General features: G+C 39.0%; 1 protein-coding gene across 1 annotated transcript; it reads right to left on the reverse strand.

Annotated features, from left to right (window-relative positions):
- Positions 1-348: 348 nt before the first annotated feature.
- On the reverse strand, positions 349-15,995 carry tmprss3a (transmembrane serine protease 3a). The gene is made up of 12 exons (XM_026375874.1): positions 15,782-15,995; positions 14,856-14,969; positions 13,944-14,060; positions 12,766-12,889; positions 10,602-10,721; positions 8,053-8,099; positions 7,339-7,504; positions 3,575-3,744; positions 2,796-2,891; positions 2,529-2,671; positions 1,150-1,371; positions 349-495 (listed from the first exon to the last, which is right to left on the reverse strand). Exons 1-12 carry the CDS (start codon positions 15,813-15,815, stop codon positions 349-351), a joined length of 1,500 nt encoding a protein of 499 aa, XP_026231659.1. The 5' UTR covers positions 15,816-15,995.
- Between the last annotated feature and the right edge of the window lie 407 nt (positions 15,996-16,402).

The following is a 16,402-nucleotide window of genomic DNA, read 5'->3' on the forward strand; positions in this document are numbered from 1 at the left end:
ATCTCCCTGTACTCCTGTCTACTCTCTTCAGTTCTCTCAGTGTCCCACTCTACTATTTCTGTACACATACCTGGACTTCCTCATTCCACCCCCAAGTCTCCTTGTCCACTTTCTGCTTCCCTACAGACACTCCAAGTACCCTGTTACCTGTCTCCCTGATCACATTAGTTGTAGTTGTGTCCTGACATCCCAGAGCCTGTCTCACCTCCTCCCTGAAAACTACACAACATTCTTCCTTTCCTCAACTCCCACCACGTTGTCCACTGCTCTGCCTTAGTCCTCTTCATCTTCCTCATCACCGTCTGGCTACACTCTTGCCTACTTATACTTTGCAGTAACTGATCTCTTTCAGATTACAGCAATTTCCATCCGTTTTGCAAAGTCTACCACCATATGTCCTTCTGTGTTCCTTTCCTGAAGACCAAACCTGCCCATCACAATCTCATCACCTCTGTTCCCCTTCATCGTCATCATAACATATAACTCATATCCAATCTGTGGGACATAACCACTAATAACATTGAACATTACACCTTTAATTTCCAGCTTCACAGTTCTCATCCTCTTTGATACTCTTTTCACCTCAAGAACATTACTGACAAACTTCTCTTTCAGAATAACTCCTACTCAATTTCTCTTCCCTTCCACACCATGGTAAAACAACTTGAACCCTGATCCTAAGCTTCTAACCTTGCTACAGTTTCACCTGGCCTCCTGGACACACAGTATGTCCACCTTCCTCCACTGCATCATGTCAACCAACTCTCTAGCCCTGCCAGTATCATAACCACCAGTTTTTTGTGTTGTTTGGTTACTGGGTTAGCTTGTTGAATCTAGCTACATTAGCTGCACAGTAATGTTACATCTAGTCTCTACTCATCTACATAGCAGAATAAATCTTTGGGCTAATTACACAGTGGGACAGTCAGGATGTCCTAGAGACATTGTGTGAAAACTTATATCGAAGATGCACCTCAAAATTAGTAATTTTTCATAGGGTCGGTTCTCACACATTTTCAAACTTGCAGCTTACTATAATTCACACATTTTTTCAGCATGACATTTACAGGCACATTTTGGGAAGTTCAGGGAACTTTTTTAAGCCCCAAACAGGACATAATATGAAATTTTTAAGGAGCCCTGTCCTACTTTCAGCCTGAGCATGTTCCTGTAAATGAAGCAGGTTCTGAAACTGGACACAGCTTGTGTTGTTCTGACCTCCATCTCTTGGCTGATCCAGCTCAGTGACTCTGTGATGCAGGTGTAAACACCCGGCTTGTTCTTTACAGCACAGCCAATTCCCCAGCTGGTCGCTCCAACTAGCTTCCATATAGACGAGACCTCACAGGCCAGAGGACCTCCACTGTCGCCCTGAGGAAACATGCAGGTGAAACACAGAACACTGGAAGTAAACTCACTAGCCAAATCAATGGCCCTTCACAAATGGGAATACTCACAGCATCAGCATGGTGACATTTTCATGTGCATGGTTTCATAGAAAGGAACAGAGAGTTCATTGTAATTCTTTGAAAAAGAGTATATGATTTGGTAGTTACGCTTGTTGAGACAGTTACATGTATCTTAATTCTTCTTGATTTATTGTGTGATCACTCATTTTAAGTCAGTGCAAGTAAGGTGAACATGAAAACTTATAACTAATGTTTTTTCTGTTGTCACTCCCGGTTTCTATCTTACAGTGTGTGTACTTAATGCTGTCTCAGAACACTGTAAGGTCTTCACACAGCTATTTATTAAACTTACACTCATACACTTACACTTGTCTTACAAGTTGATATTGATGTTACTGCATTAATGCTTGTACATATTTACGCTGTGTAGAATTAAAATGTAGTGTTTTTGAGTTTTTGAGACTCACCCTCTCATCTGGAAAATCTGAAATCACTCACTAAGGCCTGGGGAACTGTACTGAAACAGTCAGTACCTGACTATATACCTGTGTTATTCCTAACACAGGTAACCCAAATTGTCTACTAGGTGTATTAGATCAGGTTTTGGACATGTGGGGGTTAAATGAGTTGTTTTCCCTCACTGACCTCTTTTGGGAATACAGTAGGCTCCTTGTGGCCTTTAATCAGATGATAAAATAGAATACATCCAAAGTTCTTTCTGTTCTTCAATATTATATTAAGAAAAAAGTTCATTTGAACGAAGGTTTTTTTTGTCCTGGAGACTGGCTAAGAAAACGTCCTCTGTGAAATCCACACCATCTTGGCAACCGTGCTTGAACTTCATCCAGCATCTCTTCGTTGTCAGATTATTATTTAAACCTTAATCTCACAATCAATCCCTTTGTTCTCTTTGAAATAACTAATAAGAGTTATATAATTATTTAGTTGTTTATCTTTAATCAGGGTTTATTTTCTTTTCAATTCAATTCTATATATTGTTGCTTTTATTTCTTAAATATTTTTGGAAGCGGATATTTTCATAGTGATTCCCGCTGCAGAGAGTTTCTTAGCTGCTTTGAGTTAACAGTGAATCTTAATGCTGAAAGAATGCATCTGCACCTGACAGGAGTCTGTTCCTCCCTCCAGGTTTCCAGCACAGATCATCCAGGAGGAAATAAGGCCATCATAAACCTCTGGCTTGTTGCAGGTCTTAGTGGAGATGAGGGGTACAGTGGCTGCGTGCAGAAGCACATTGGGCTCACCTAGAACCATATCAGCACGTACAGCATGTGTCACTGTCACTGGGCTGAACAAATATGCACGCATTGAAGTGTTTGGGCTGGTGACATAACAAATAAGATACATTTCTCTCATTTTCAGACTGACCATTATCCTCAGTTGCTCCCCAGCCAGAGATCCAGCACATGGTGCCCTCCTGAAACTCCTCCCCATGGTTAGGAAGGCAGATGGGCTGCACAAAGCCTGCACAAGAGACATTTAATGGACTACGCCTCCCTGAGTATCACATACTATAAGTAAGTGTGAAAAAGTGAGGAAGGTGAAGACAGATGGGTGAAAGCCAAGACAGTTAATTAAGACATGACCCTTTGAGAATGTCAGAGTGCAAGGAGGAGGAGCAAGGGAGGTAGGGAGAGCACTCAGCTTCACAGGAATAATGTTTAATTTCAAGGCATAAAACAGATGCCTACATGTTAACCCAGCAGTGACACATCACCTGAAAACAGTATATAAAAGCATAACACATAGCACAACATAACTAAAAAAATACTGCTGTCCCTGTGCAACCTAATCAATTTTTTGCTTGGATGAGCATGGTCGTAGCTGCATTCAATGAGACTTGACTGTATGTCATTATCTAATGTAACATGATAAAATACATCACCACCAACTCAGCCCTATATGTAGTTGTGTGTGAATACAACCTTAACCCAGTGCAATCAGTAATGACAGAGGAGCAAGCTCTGCTCTTTGACCACCATCCAGACAGTCTGAGGACTGAACTAGGGAACTGCTTACTTCAAATGACTCAGATACCCAAAGATCCAGTAGAAGAGCACCGGAAAGCTCTGAATTATAAATTAATCTACAGTATGAACAAAGAGTATAATGTTAGAGAGAAAGACGAATGAAAAAGATTGTAATACCATTGAAAACAAGTGATGTGGCCAGTTTCATCATTGCAATGTCGTAGTCCAGTCCTTTGGGCCGGTACCGAGGGTGGTATATAATCTGCTGCACGTGTAGAGACTGGGCCCCGTGGACTGGCTGCTCTATCAGCCCCACGAGGACTGACCACATGGATGGGTCTGCAAACCTGATGACAGACAGTCAAGTAGTCATGTCAGTGAAAAATTCTGAACATAATCCTACTACCTACAGTACAGTTGAGTGTTTTCAGTCAGGATATTTAAACATGTTGTTTATTGGACAAACTCTTTCAATCTGCTTGGTTAAAGGCATTACTGTAGAGAAATCTGATTCCAGCCCTTAGAACTTTAACTACGCATGATAAGAGTGTTTGTGCTCTCTGCTGTCTTCCTGTCTATGTAGCAGCTGAAGGCAGCAGAGCACAAAAAACAGCTGTCTACATGTGACACCTTCTTCAATAAGTCATTTAAAACTGCACAAGGCAAAGTTGGGTAACAGGAAGCAGTGGGTTGATTGCAATACCTAGAAATCTTGTAAAGTGATGACCAGCACAGAACGTAGTCACATTTACCAACACCAACTATCATGTTACATATCCAAGAAGGACACAACGTGAATGAGAGAGGAAACAACTTAATGTTACCCAATCAAGCAGTGCTCCCCCTACTGTCACTCACTACACTAGAAAGTAATTATTTTAGTACAGTATGAATTTATCAATAATCATCTTTGGACCAATCAGATTAATTTAAACACCGGATTGAACTATTAACTCCAAGCAAAGTGCTTAAAATTGTGTGTCGGTTTTAACATTGTGTATGTATTGTGTATGTGTGTGTATTGAGTTTTTAAAAAATTGTTTTAATGGTGCTTAGAGAAAATACAGGCTCTGAGTAACTTCTGATTCAACTCCCTCTCCATCTGGATAGTACACTGAAACTCAACACATATATGGGCAAATCTACAGTCTCAATTAGAACAGATGGCATGTTTCTTGTTTTAATGATTAGGTTATTTGAGTATCAGATGGGGATAGGCATAATGATGCCAGAGCTCAGGCTTGAATGAAAGAAATGAAGGTATAAAGTAGATACTGCAAAAGTCTGTCTAAATGTTTAAATTGGTGTGAAATCAAACCAAACTACAGGATGAATTTTTACTAGATAACTGTAAGAATCTGAGAGCAGTGAAAGACAGGATCAGCTCTGTTGCTGTGGACGAGCTTAAAACTTTACCTGTATAAAAAGCACATAGAGTGTAATTTAACACCTGTTTCATGATAATACCAATAGTTTTAGTACTTCCCAACATCATGTACAGACACAAAAACTATATACTATATAATTAACTAAATCATGGTGTCCTAGAGAAGCATCGGGAAATATGGATTAACTCTTAAGAAGTGAACACTAGCTCCTGCAGCACTAACTTACAGTAACTGCCTCCACTGTTTGCAGTCTCACTAATTAAGAGATCTAACACCTTACGACAGAGAAAGTCTCTGTCTTAATTCAGATTGGATTCAGTTCAATTCAGTTAATTTCTATTGCACAAAAACACAACAAATGTCATATCAAGGTATCTTACATAGTACGGGAGAAAGGGGAGAAAAAAATCCTTTTAATAGAAGAAACTTCCAGCAAAACCAAGAAACCTAGATGGTCATGCCATCTGCCTAGACCGGTTGGGATGAATGGAAAGAGAGAGAAAAAGTACAACAATAGGTAGGAAACAAAACACTGGAAAGGTTGGTTGGGCAAGGAGAGGAGAGGAGCTCAATGTATCTAGCAGAATAACTACACTGTAAAAGATTGTCCTGTAGATAAACAGTAATTAGCCGGCAGCAGTGCTGCTGGCATTTTACTGTTCATTTAACAGTACCCCTACTGTTATGAATTTGACAGCATGTTGCTTTTATAATACCATGTACTGAAGTGAAGTAGATTTCTGTCATTTCTTGATTCCAAAGTACTGGCAGCAGGGTTGCCAGTACATTGCTGCATTTAATTAAAATTTCAGTATACTATTGGTATGTTGTATATTCTAATAATAATATATGCTGAAAGATTGTTGTAACTAAAATGCAACAACAAACATCTATAGTAAAGAAGAGAAATAAATATGAAAATTATGTAACCCAACATTTATTTTAAAAAGGCACCTTAATTTGTTAATGCAAACACTTTCTTCTAATACAGTTGTAAAGTTCAAGTACTCATAACAAAATATATACATATGAACATACAATAGTACAATCCTCTCCTGAGACATACATAAACAAGTTTTTCTTCAACATTCTACAGCATAAAAACATTTTTAAGTGCATTTCATATTTAGTAGACAGGTAGAACATTTATACACAGGTAGAACATATACTTCTGAACAACTCTCCCTGTTATGGGTTGATTATGAGGAATCTCCTGAAAGACAAAGCAGATGGAGATTAGAGGTTGAAATAAAGTCTGTTAGTACAGAAAATAGAGCTGGGTGAACAAAATTATATATCAAAATGTTCTGAATCTAATATTGATGTTGTGAAGATGTTACAGGGATGATTACTTGTGCTTTGATAGTCAGTACATTTCTGATGGACAAGTCCAAGTAAATTAAACAGGGAAATAAAAGCTATTTCCATTTCTATTTCCAACTAAGTCAAAGTAAACCTTAGACAGATCTACTTTTACCAGACCTGAACTGTATTGATATGGATGGATAATGGATAATGCACAGAAAAGAGAGGAGAAACTCCAAAATCCATAAACCAGATACACAATAATGCTTCTAGATGCAAACCAACTATATTTACATTTAGTGATTTGACAGATGCTTGTATCCAAAGCAACTTATAAGAAAGGAAAATATCTAAGACAAGAAAGAAATGTTTTCATTTCATGACATGCAAAACTGACCAAAGAAACTATTCAGTAATCAGCCTTAACGACCAAAATGATACTAAAAAAGCAAGTCACTGGCCAGTCACTTCTTAGCAAGAGCACTGCAAGCTAGTCTGCACTTATATAGCACTTTTCTACCTAGCTGGTACTCAAAGCACTTTACACTGCGCCTCATTCACCCATTCACACAGAGCTGCTATGCAGCTGACCTGACTCACCAGGGGCAACTAGGGGTTCAGTATCTTGCCCAAGATACTGGGAATCAAACCACCAATCCTGTGATTGGCAATCAACTGCTCTACCTATTGAGCCACAGCCACCCCCTAGTCAGTTAAACTCATTAACATTACTGATCAGTTGAAGTTTGCTTAGTAACAAATATGATGTTAGTAAGCTAACATCGGCAGACATATAAAATATAATTGAACTTACCATTTGATTTGCTTCTACAGTTTAGAATTCCAATAGATAACACTCTTGAAAGTCCAGAGTTGGCTCCGTGCCTGTTCTGCAGCCATCTTGAGAAAATACAGTAGCATCTTGTGTTTAGGCAGCCTCTCTGCTGTTCATTCTAACATCCCTCCCAGAATGCAATGCTATTTACAGTATGTTATACTATTTTTGGTAAATAGCCAGCAGCCCATAAATATTTCCCAGAATGCATTGTTTTCTACAATGGGAAACAATATGTTACTGTTGGAATTTGTTGTTTTTTTTAAAGCAATTTGTTACAGTGTAAGAGATGCGTCAGAGTCACCAGATCCGGCTCCACTTATTGGCAGCTTGCCTCACTACAAATGTCCTGTGGGAGCGTTCACAGAAGAACATCTCATTTGTAAATTGTTTAAGTTGATTGTGTGACTCACCCATACACACAGTGTGCTGCTGTGAGGATCCAGTTTGATGTTATGATGGAGCCACCACACACGTGTTCATTGTTGAAGTGGAGGCTGACCTGCCAGGGGAACTGACCAGGTTTGGAAACATTTCCTCCAACAATACGAGTGTTGTACAGAGGCCTGGAGCCACAATCTGGAGACAGACATATGACAGTGGTGAAAAGGTGGCAGTTCCGCAATACCCACACCAATTTACATGTACTTGGCTGGTCCCGAACTAGCAACAGTCATTCTGTGTGTGAGAAGATTACTTAGAGGCCTGCAATGATGCTGCTTTTTACAAGTAACTTTAACCCAAATTTGACTTTAAATATTCCAATATAGATACCATTGCACGTGTTACAGAGACTGTTTGTATGTTTGTATTGGTATTAACTTTAAAATCCATATTGGTTGAACCCTAGTTCATACAGACACAAATAAACACCAGTCACACACACATGTTCATGTCCACACCCTGGCAGCAGATGCTGCTGTTTTTACATTAACATCATGTCAGTGTCAGGTGACATATTTTTCTGATATCTTGTTTGGACAGACACACACACACACAGAAGAAACACACTTTTGCATGCAGTGCAGGAGTACATGAGAAGTACGTGAGCTCTTCCACACTTGATCTTAAACCCTCATAGAAACACCAGCAATGATAAGAACAAAGATCACAGTATGTTGTCTCACCCAGACATTTCAGAGTTGTCACCTTTCCTGAGCTGCACTGATTCTTACTGTGGTGACACAGGAGTTGGAGGTTAAATCACAGAGAAAGTAGTGGAGAAGTACAACAACACATGCTGTCAAAGTCCTGCGCTTTACACAAAACAGAGAGTTAAAATGCAGAAGAATGTTTTTATATTGGCTTCATCAGTTACTGAGGTGTAGTTAGACATATTGTAGTTAGTCATATTTTGTACTACATTTCAGAAGGAAACATTGCACCTGTTACTTAACATGTGGCCTCATTTTGGACTATATCACAAACAAAGTGGAAGCCAAAACTACAGTGTCACAAAACTGGATGCTCTACTGGAGCAATGGATATTATAGTGGATAGAAATGCATCCACAGTGTACATTTAATGGATATTTCACATACAGATGTGGACTTAATTATTCGCACCCTTTTGTTAAAGAATGCAAAACCCACAAAGACCAATGAATTAACTTGTAACTGACTTAAGTAATAATAAATAAATATTTGCTAAAAATTAATTCATGAAAATCAGACATTGCTTTTGTTTTAAAAAACAAACTAATGAAACTGGCCTGAACAAAAATTATGGCAACCCTAGAAAAGTTAAATAATTTGACCATAATGACATGTCAAACATGCATGTCCTATAATTAACATCACAGGTGTCTTCAGACTTGTAATCAGTCAATCTGCTTGAAGTAAATTAAGCAGGGAAAGTGAAACAATTCCCATTTCTATTTTCAGAGAGAGAAAATGATAGACAAACATGTTAAAGGTAAAGGCTGTAAAACCGTCACCAAGCAGCTTGATGTTCCTGTGATTACAGTTGCACATATTCAGAAATTTAAGGTCAACAGGACTGTAGCCAACCTGGACATGGCCACAAGAGAACAGTCGATGACAAATTGAAGAGATGGATAATACGAATGGTAACCAAAGAATCCAGAACAACCTCCAAAGAGATTAGAGGAGAAATCCAAGTTTAAGGTAGATCACATCAGATCAGATCACACCATCAGTCACTGTTTAAGCCAAAGTGAACTTAATAGAAGACTACCGAGGTGGACTCCACTGTTAGAAATATATTAAAAAAAATTGAAAATGCCTGATCACAAACCACAAAGCTTCTGGGAGAATGTCCTTTGACAAATGAGACAAAACTGGAACTTTTTGGCAACTAACATCAGCTCTATGTGCACAGATGCAAAAACGAAACATACAAAGAAAAGAACACTATACCTACTGTGACACATGGCGAAGGCTTGGTTATATTCTGGGGCTGCTTTGCTCCATCTGGCACAGGGTTTCTTAAATCTGTGCAGGGTACAATGTAATCTCAAGACTATCAAGGCATTCTGGAGCAAAACGTGCTGTCCAGTGTCAGAAGACTTGGTCTTTGTCACAGGTCATAGTCCTCTAACAGGATAATAACCCAAAACACAGCTACAAGCACCCAAGAATGGCTAAGAACAATTCATTGGACTATTCTAAATTGGCCTTCTTTGAGTCCTGATCTAAATCATATTAAACATCTGTAGAAGGAGCAAAAAAACACAGTCTGGAGAAGGCACCCTTCAAACCTGCTAAAGCTGGCACAGTTTACTCATAAGTAGTGGGCCAAAATACCTGTCGATAGGTGCAGAAGTCTCATTGAGAGTTACAGAAATCACTTGCTTACAGTGATTGCAAATAGTTAAGTTTAGGGTGCCATCATTTTTCTGCAGATCAGTTTCATTAGTTTGTTTTTTAAATAACCCCTGTTAAACCACAACTCAAAAGCAATGTCTGATTTTCATGAGTAAAATTTTTTTTTTTTTTTTTAGTTTTGATTTATTATTACTTTGGTCAGTTTCAAGTTATTTCATTGACCTTTGTGGGTTTTTCTTTCTTCGAGGGAAGGGTGAACAATAAATGTCAGCAATACTTTTTGGACCACTGGTACTGTACATCAACTGAACATGTAGAACACATGCTATGTGCAGGTTTTTTACTGTACTCACAATCTGAGGCTGGAAAGATAACTTTACCTGCTGGTAGCAATGTTCACATTAGGTCTCAAACAGTATCGGTAAACCAACATTGTACCCTGCACAGATTTAGGAAACCCTGTGCCAGATGGAGCAAAGCAGCCTCAGAACATAACCAAGCCTCCTCATCCAAGTAGCTTTATCATGAATTACTGGGATGAGTAGCTTCAACCTAACAAGAAGGAAGTCCAGTTGCCATGACTCAACTTCCAGATAACTTCCCCTGGATGACAGAATCTTGACTCACTGACGGTGTTATAAAAGTTATTTCCTCCTGTTGAGAGAGCAGCTTATACAACAGACTCTAGGAAGACTTGCAAATAGGCAGTAACAGAACTGCACATTAACAACATACTGTATACAGCAGGAACAAAGACAAATTAGGCTTATAGTAGATATAAAGAAGTAACACCCATAGTTGTAATGGAACTGATTTGAATGGTTCATGTTCTTTTAAGAGTACTTGCATTGTTTGTTTTTCAGTCATTCGAATGGGAATGTGCTTTGTACCTTAAGGTCGTGACATTCTGGAGCTTAATGATCTGTGACTGGCTCAGGTTGACGGACACCAGGTTGTACTGAAGATCCTTCTCAATGGAGGTCACAGAGACAAAAAACGACTCCACATAACTGACAGACACAGCAACACACACAAAAAAAGAGCACAGACAGTGATGGATGTCATTAAACATGTAACGAGAATTAATAATAAAATTAGAATTGTTTTACATATTGAGGCTGCATTGGTCATACAGTGCCTATAAAAAGTATTCACCCCTTAGGATGTTTCATCCTTTTATTGACATTATAAATCAATTATGGTCAGTGAAAGTTGGTGACTTTGACAAAAAAATGTCTTTCTAGGTTTCTACAAAGTAATGTCAATTAAATAAAAATATGTAAGGTGAAATCCCATGAATCAATTAAATAATGACTTGAGTTTGCCAATAGGCATGTGTAATATGGTGTGTTAAAGTTCTTTGGTCTGATGAGACCAAAATGGTGCTTTTTGGCCATTTGACAAGACGCAATGTTTGGCGTACCCCAAACACTGCACATCACCACAAACACACCATTCCCACTGTGAAACACAGTGGTGGCAGCATCATGCTGTGGGGATGCTTCTCGGCAGCCGGCTCTGGAAGGCTTGTTAAGGTAGAGGGTAAGATGAATGCGACAAAATATAGGACAGTCCTGGAGGACAATCTTATTCAGTCAGCAAGACAACTACAGCTTTGGAGAAGTTTGTAAGTGGAACATGTATGCAAAGCATACAGCAAAGGCTACACAGAAATTGTTTACCGAAGACAAGGTGAATGTTCTGGAGTGGCCGAGTCAAAGCCCAGACCTCAATCCTACAGAGAAATTTAGGATGGACTTGAAAATTGTCCAGATGTGCAAGACTAATTGAGACCTATCCACACAGACTCCATTGCTGGGATTGCAGTCAAAAGTGCAAGGGGTAAATAATAATGCAAACACTGATTTCCTTATATATTTTTGATTAATTGACATTACTTTGTAGAAACCTGTTTTCACTTTGACATTAATGAGGTTTTTTTCTGAAATGTATTCGTCAAAGATGGCAATTCTTATTGACCATGATTGATTTATAATGTCAATAAAAGAAACATGAAAACATTCTAGGGGGTGAATATTTATAGGCACTGTACATGTAAACCAACAACTTTAACACCACCCGTTGTTTAATTCTGGCCGTGATCGATAGATGTCAACATTCCCAGTGTCCCTGTCCACCACCACATTAAAACCAACAGAATCCAGTTTAGCAACATATTGTTGAAGTAGTAAAAAGTTGATTTAGACGACAAAGCCGATGAGCTGTAAAGTTCAGTTTTCCTGACTGATAAATCAAAGTGAGGTTTTGAGTCCATTTGTTCAGGGTCAATACAGGACTATAAGGTCTTTCTCTAAGACCTTATAGTCTAAGTTTTCTCTTGGTTATGGTGTCAAATAGAAACATTGATATTCAGCACCTTTGTAAAAACTTTGTGACATCACATCACATGCTGGGTGTTTCTGCAAGTGTAGTTGACAGATTGTAGATGTAAAGGTGGCTGTCTTCTCTTTGAGGCAGTTATTAAGCCTCATTGCAATGGATGCTATGGCAGCACAGGCTTCAGTCTGTTGAAACGTCTACTACTGGGAGCATTGGGGGGGAATAAGACCTTCCGATTCTTACTGCAGGTTTTGGAAAACCTCAAAAGTTGCAGTTAGATTAGGTAACACAACTTTTATTATTTGTCAGTGTTAATATTTATTTTGGATTTAGAAGGATATTTCTATATTTCGATGTCAATGTGAGTTCATTAAAACTGTTCTTAATATTACAATTTGTTTGGTTTATGTAGCCTACAGCTTAATATTTTATTTTGAAAATATAATCCACTGAGTATCAGCCTGTTGTGTAAGTGTGTCTTGTACACTTGTAGCCTGAAAGGTGCACAACGCTATATTTATATCTGGAAAGGATTTAACATCAATTAGCATCAGTATGTAGTTGAGGCTATTGTGTCATAATTTGTCTGGGATTAACAATGCGAGAGAGTATAAATCAAGACAACAGGCTAAATATAAAGGGGGCATAGACACAACTTCGTACTAAGACATACAGACACTGCTAAAAGCTAAACAAGGGAAAAGAAAATAAGACCTGGAGTATCCCAGCTGTCTGCAGGCAGAGAGCCCCAACCAATTGTTCCAGTCCTCTGAGCAGACTGTCCTCCATACTCCCCCTTTCTGGACCTGTAGCACTGAGCTCTTCCCACTTAGACGCACTGACAGAAAGACAGAGAGAAACATCCACACCCACTGACTCCCTTGTAAAGAGAAGTTGTTACACTGTATATGCCAGGGTTGTCAAACTCAAATACGCAGTGGGCCTAAATTAAAAACTGGGACGAAGTCGAGGGCCAAACTCAATATATATTGAAAAATTAACTGCAATTGTGCATGTTTTCCCGTCTCTCCAGATATGTAATGTTGAACCTTTTCATATGGAAACAAACTTTAGTTTTGCGTAATCATTAAATCTGGAGCAAGCAAAGCTTAGTATTATAAACAAATGCCAGAAGCCAAAAAGAATGCCAAAAGCCAGATACCTGGCATCTCTTTTTAGATGCAAGTGCATCAACGTCTCTTGGGCACGGAGTTAGGGCAGCGTGTCGGGGAGGAAACATGGAAACTGTGCAGCACCCACAGAGTCATACTTTGACTTGAGCGTGTTACTACACTGGAGTTCAATCAGCTCCATTTGGAGGTTGGTTGGTGCGCTTTCCAAGTCAACCGCAAATGGCTTACTGAGCAGTTCAAATCTGCATTTTTGGGCTTTAAAGTCGGCCAATCGCCGGGTAAACTCGGTACAGAATACGCAAAGTTTTTTTAGCGCACTGTTCACCTGGCCTCTTTCATTTGTCTATTTTTGGGGAGGGGTAGGTTAAGTTTGTCCGATGTGAATAGTTGCATGGATGCGAATGATTGTCAACAGAAAAGCAGGAGGCGCTTGGCGTTCTCATTCTGGGATTGGTAGTATTAGCAGTGTATGCGCCATTTACCTACTGGGGGGCAGCTCTAATATACATTTCATATGATCTCGCGGGCCAAATATAATTACACCGCGGGCCAGAGTTTGACACCTCTGGTAGGCCTATATGCCTTTCTCTCTAGTTCAGGAAGATACAGGACTTTATAGATCCTTCTGTGTTGGTATTCTAGTACCTATTTACTGTGTAGTTAAATAACAGGATACTGTAAATGTTTTCATAACTGCTTTTAAGAGCAGTTCAAGTCATCAGTCATGTCTGTGTACATGTTTCTAAATGTGCGTCTCACCACAGCCGAGCTCGTCCTCTCCATTGTGACATTGCAGCTTGCCATCACATCGAGCAGAGAAACTGATGCACTGAGCTGACGAACCACAGCGAAACCTCCCCATACATCTTAGGCCCACTGCATGTACACAGAGAAGCAACCCAAATGTTGTAATACAATCAATTCATTTGGTTTTAATTTTTTCATTTCAATTCCATTTTATTTGTATAACACCAAATCACAACATAAGTCATCTCAAAGCACTTAGATAAGGATTTTGTAAGGTTTAAGACCCTGTTTTTACACTGTTTCTAATTTTATCAGCAGCATAGCCTAGTGCACAGGTAACATACTGTAGCCTACTGTATATTTACTGTTACACTGTACAAGTAATGATTCATGTTGCTGAGCTGTGTTATACAGGGTATAATATATGTTGTTAAAATGTGACACATGGGCATTGTGAGAGATAGAGGCTACAGCCAAACCGGAATAATGCAAATAGTCAAATGTTTTCACATTGTTTTATAGAGAAGCCACAAATAAAGGTGTAAAGACAAACCCACATATGTGGGATGTCTCTTCGCGAACACTCAACAATTTGTATAACAGACCAGGTAACACGTAACCACTAACTATTTACCGCTAACCAGTAACAACTAATCAGTAACTACTAACTTTTTTCATGTTAACTTATACCATTGTCTTCTGTTCCCTCCTAGGACACATTTTGACCATGAAATTACAACTGGAAGTGTAACAAAAATGGTGTCTGTGTGCTCTGACTATAAACTCTCTAACTGCACTGTGTGGTAGAAAACTAAACTGTATATCAAGTAATGACAACATCAAATATTGAGCAAAGACATCTCATGTTACAGTTACTCCATTATTGCTAAATGAACAAAGTTCACAAAACACTGAGCACCTCACCTCCAAGGCCGATGCCGAGAGCGAGAGTGACCACCAAGACGAGGCACAAAGGGATCAGTAGCTCAACTGGATGGGCCAGCAACCTGCTCTTCCAGCTCCTCTCCATGTCATCCTCTGCTGACACAGGGTTTAGAAATAAACATCTACAGGGTTTAGAAATTATACAATATGAGCTACTAGGATTGATTTATTTTCTATAAAATTAAATCTGTACAACTTGGTGAAGAGTGAGAACGTTTCACTTCTTGGGCTATCCTTGTGCTTCAATTCCACTTGTTCCTACTGAGGACATCATACATAAAAGCATAACAAGGATAATACATTTCATAAAGGATGGACACTACTGTCAACCAACAAACTCAAACAGAAGAAAACTAACTTTTTCAGTACTGGATTAAACCATGTGATGCTTTTTACTAGTGTTTGTGAACCAGTGGGTCTCTAAGATTTCAGAGGTAGAAGATGTGGAACTTTGAATAAACACAGAATACTTAGTAGAAGACATTTTTTTAAGGTTTGGTTAATACACCAGCCGGATCTACTAACAATTTAACACACACTCTGCTGAGAAGAGGGCTAAACTTATATTAAGTAAAAGGCATGGTATGAATGTAGCCGAACCTGCTATAATACTACTGTACATTCTCCTCAGCTCACTTGTGACCAACACACAGTATATGTCTGTTGGTCATGCTCAGTCTTCTGTCCCTTCTATTTAGGAGAGTTTCTAACAGGTCTTTCAATTAATTAATTTATTCATTCTGTTTTCTATCTGTGAAGGTGAAGAGGACTACAGAACAAAAAGCTTTGCTACATCCTGGAAAGATGTAGCACTGTTATACCCACAACAAATAATGTAATGTTGGCTCATATTCTGGTAATTTATCCATTGATTCTGTATCATTGCCTCAAAAACATGCTCTTACCATTAATAAATGGCTGCACCTTGGTGATTGGCATGGTTAGGCTGTGTGCAACTGCAGTTTGGGGTTGTTCAGGTTTGGCAGAATCGTTCTCTGACTGGGGGTCAGCAGCAAAGCTGCCCAGAGGGCTTATATTGAATGTGTTGGGGGTCTCAACAGTGGGGAGGTCTTCTTCTGTCACAGAGACCAGTTCTATCTTGGAGTGGTCTGGTTCCTCAGGTGCCTCTGTTTGAAATTCCTAAAGGGTAGCAAAATGGAGAGAAATGATTCATATACAATTAAATCAAAATTAAATTAAATCTGTTGATTTCTTTGTTCTGTGGTTTTTGACTTCTCTCGGCATTCTCATTGATGCCCACTGGAAAGCAAATAATTTGAACCAACCCATTTTTCACAAGACTTAAAATAGATTTAAGTGAATACGACTTAATATTTAATTACAAATTCTTGCTTGCAATAACTGCATCAAACACTGACATCACCAAGCTTTTGCATTCTTCTTTTGTGATGCTTTTCCAGGTTTTCACTGCAGCCTTTTTCAGTTGTTGTTTGTTTTGGATGGTTACTCCATTCAGTCCTCTCTTTAGCAGGTAAAATGCTTTAAAGGGTTTAAGTCTGGCGACT

This window comes from Anabas testudineus, chromosome 21 (genome assembly GCF_900324465.2).
Source record: "Anabas testudineus chromosome 21, fAnaTes1.2, whole genome shotgun sequence".
Lineage (NCBI taxonomy): Eukaryota > Metazoa > Chordata > Actinopteri > Anabantiformes > Anabantidae > Anabas > Anabas testudineus.

Coding starts and splice junctions, on each gene's coding strand:
- tmprss3a (XM_026375874.1), bottom strand. CDS start 15,815: ATGCCAATCACCAAGGTGCAGCCATTTATTAATG. Junction 12,890..13,943: donor AGAGGACGAGCTCGGCTGTG/GTGAGACGCACA, acceptor TCTTTCTGTCAG/TGCGTCTAAGTGGGAAGAGC. Junction 2,892..3,574: donor CACATCACTTGTTTTCAATG/GTATTACAATCT, acceptor TCTCTTGTGCAG/GCTTTGTGCAGCCCATCTGC.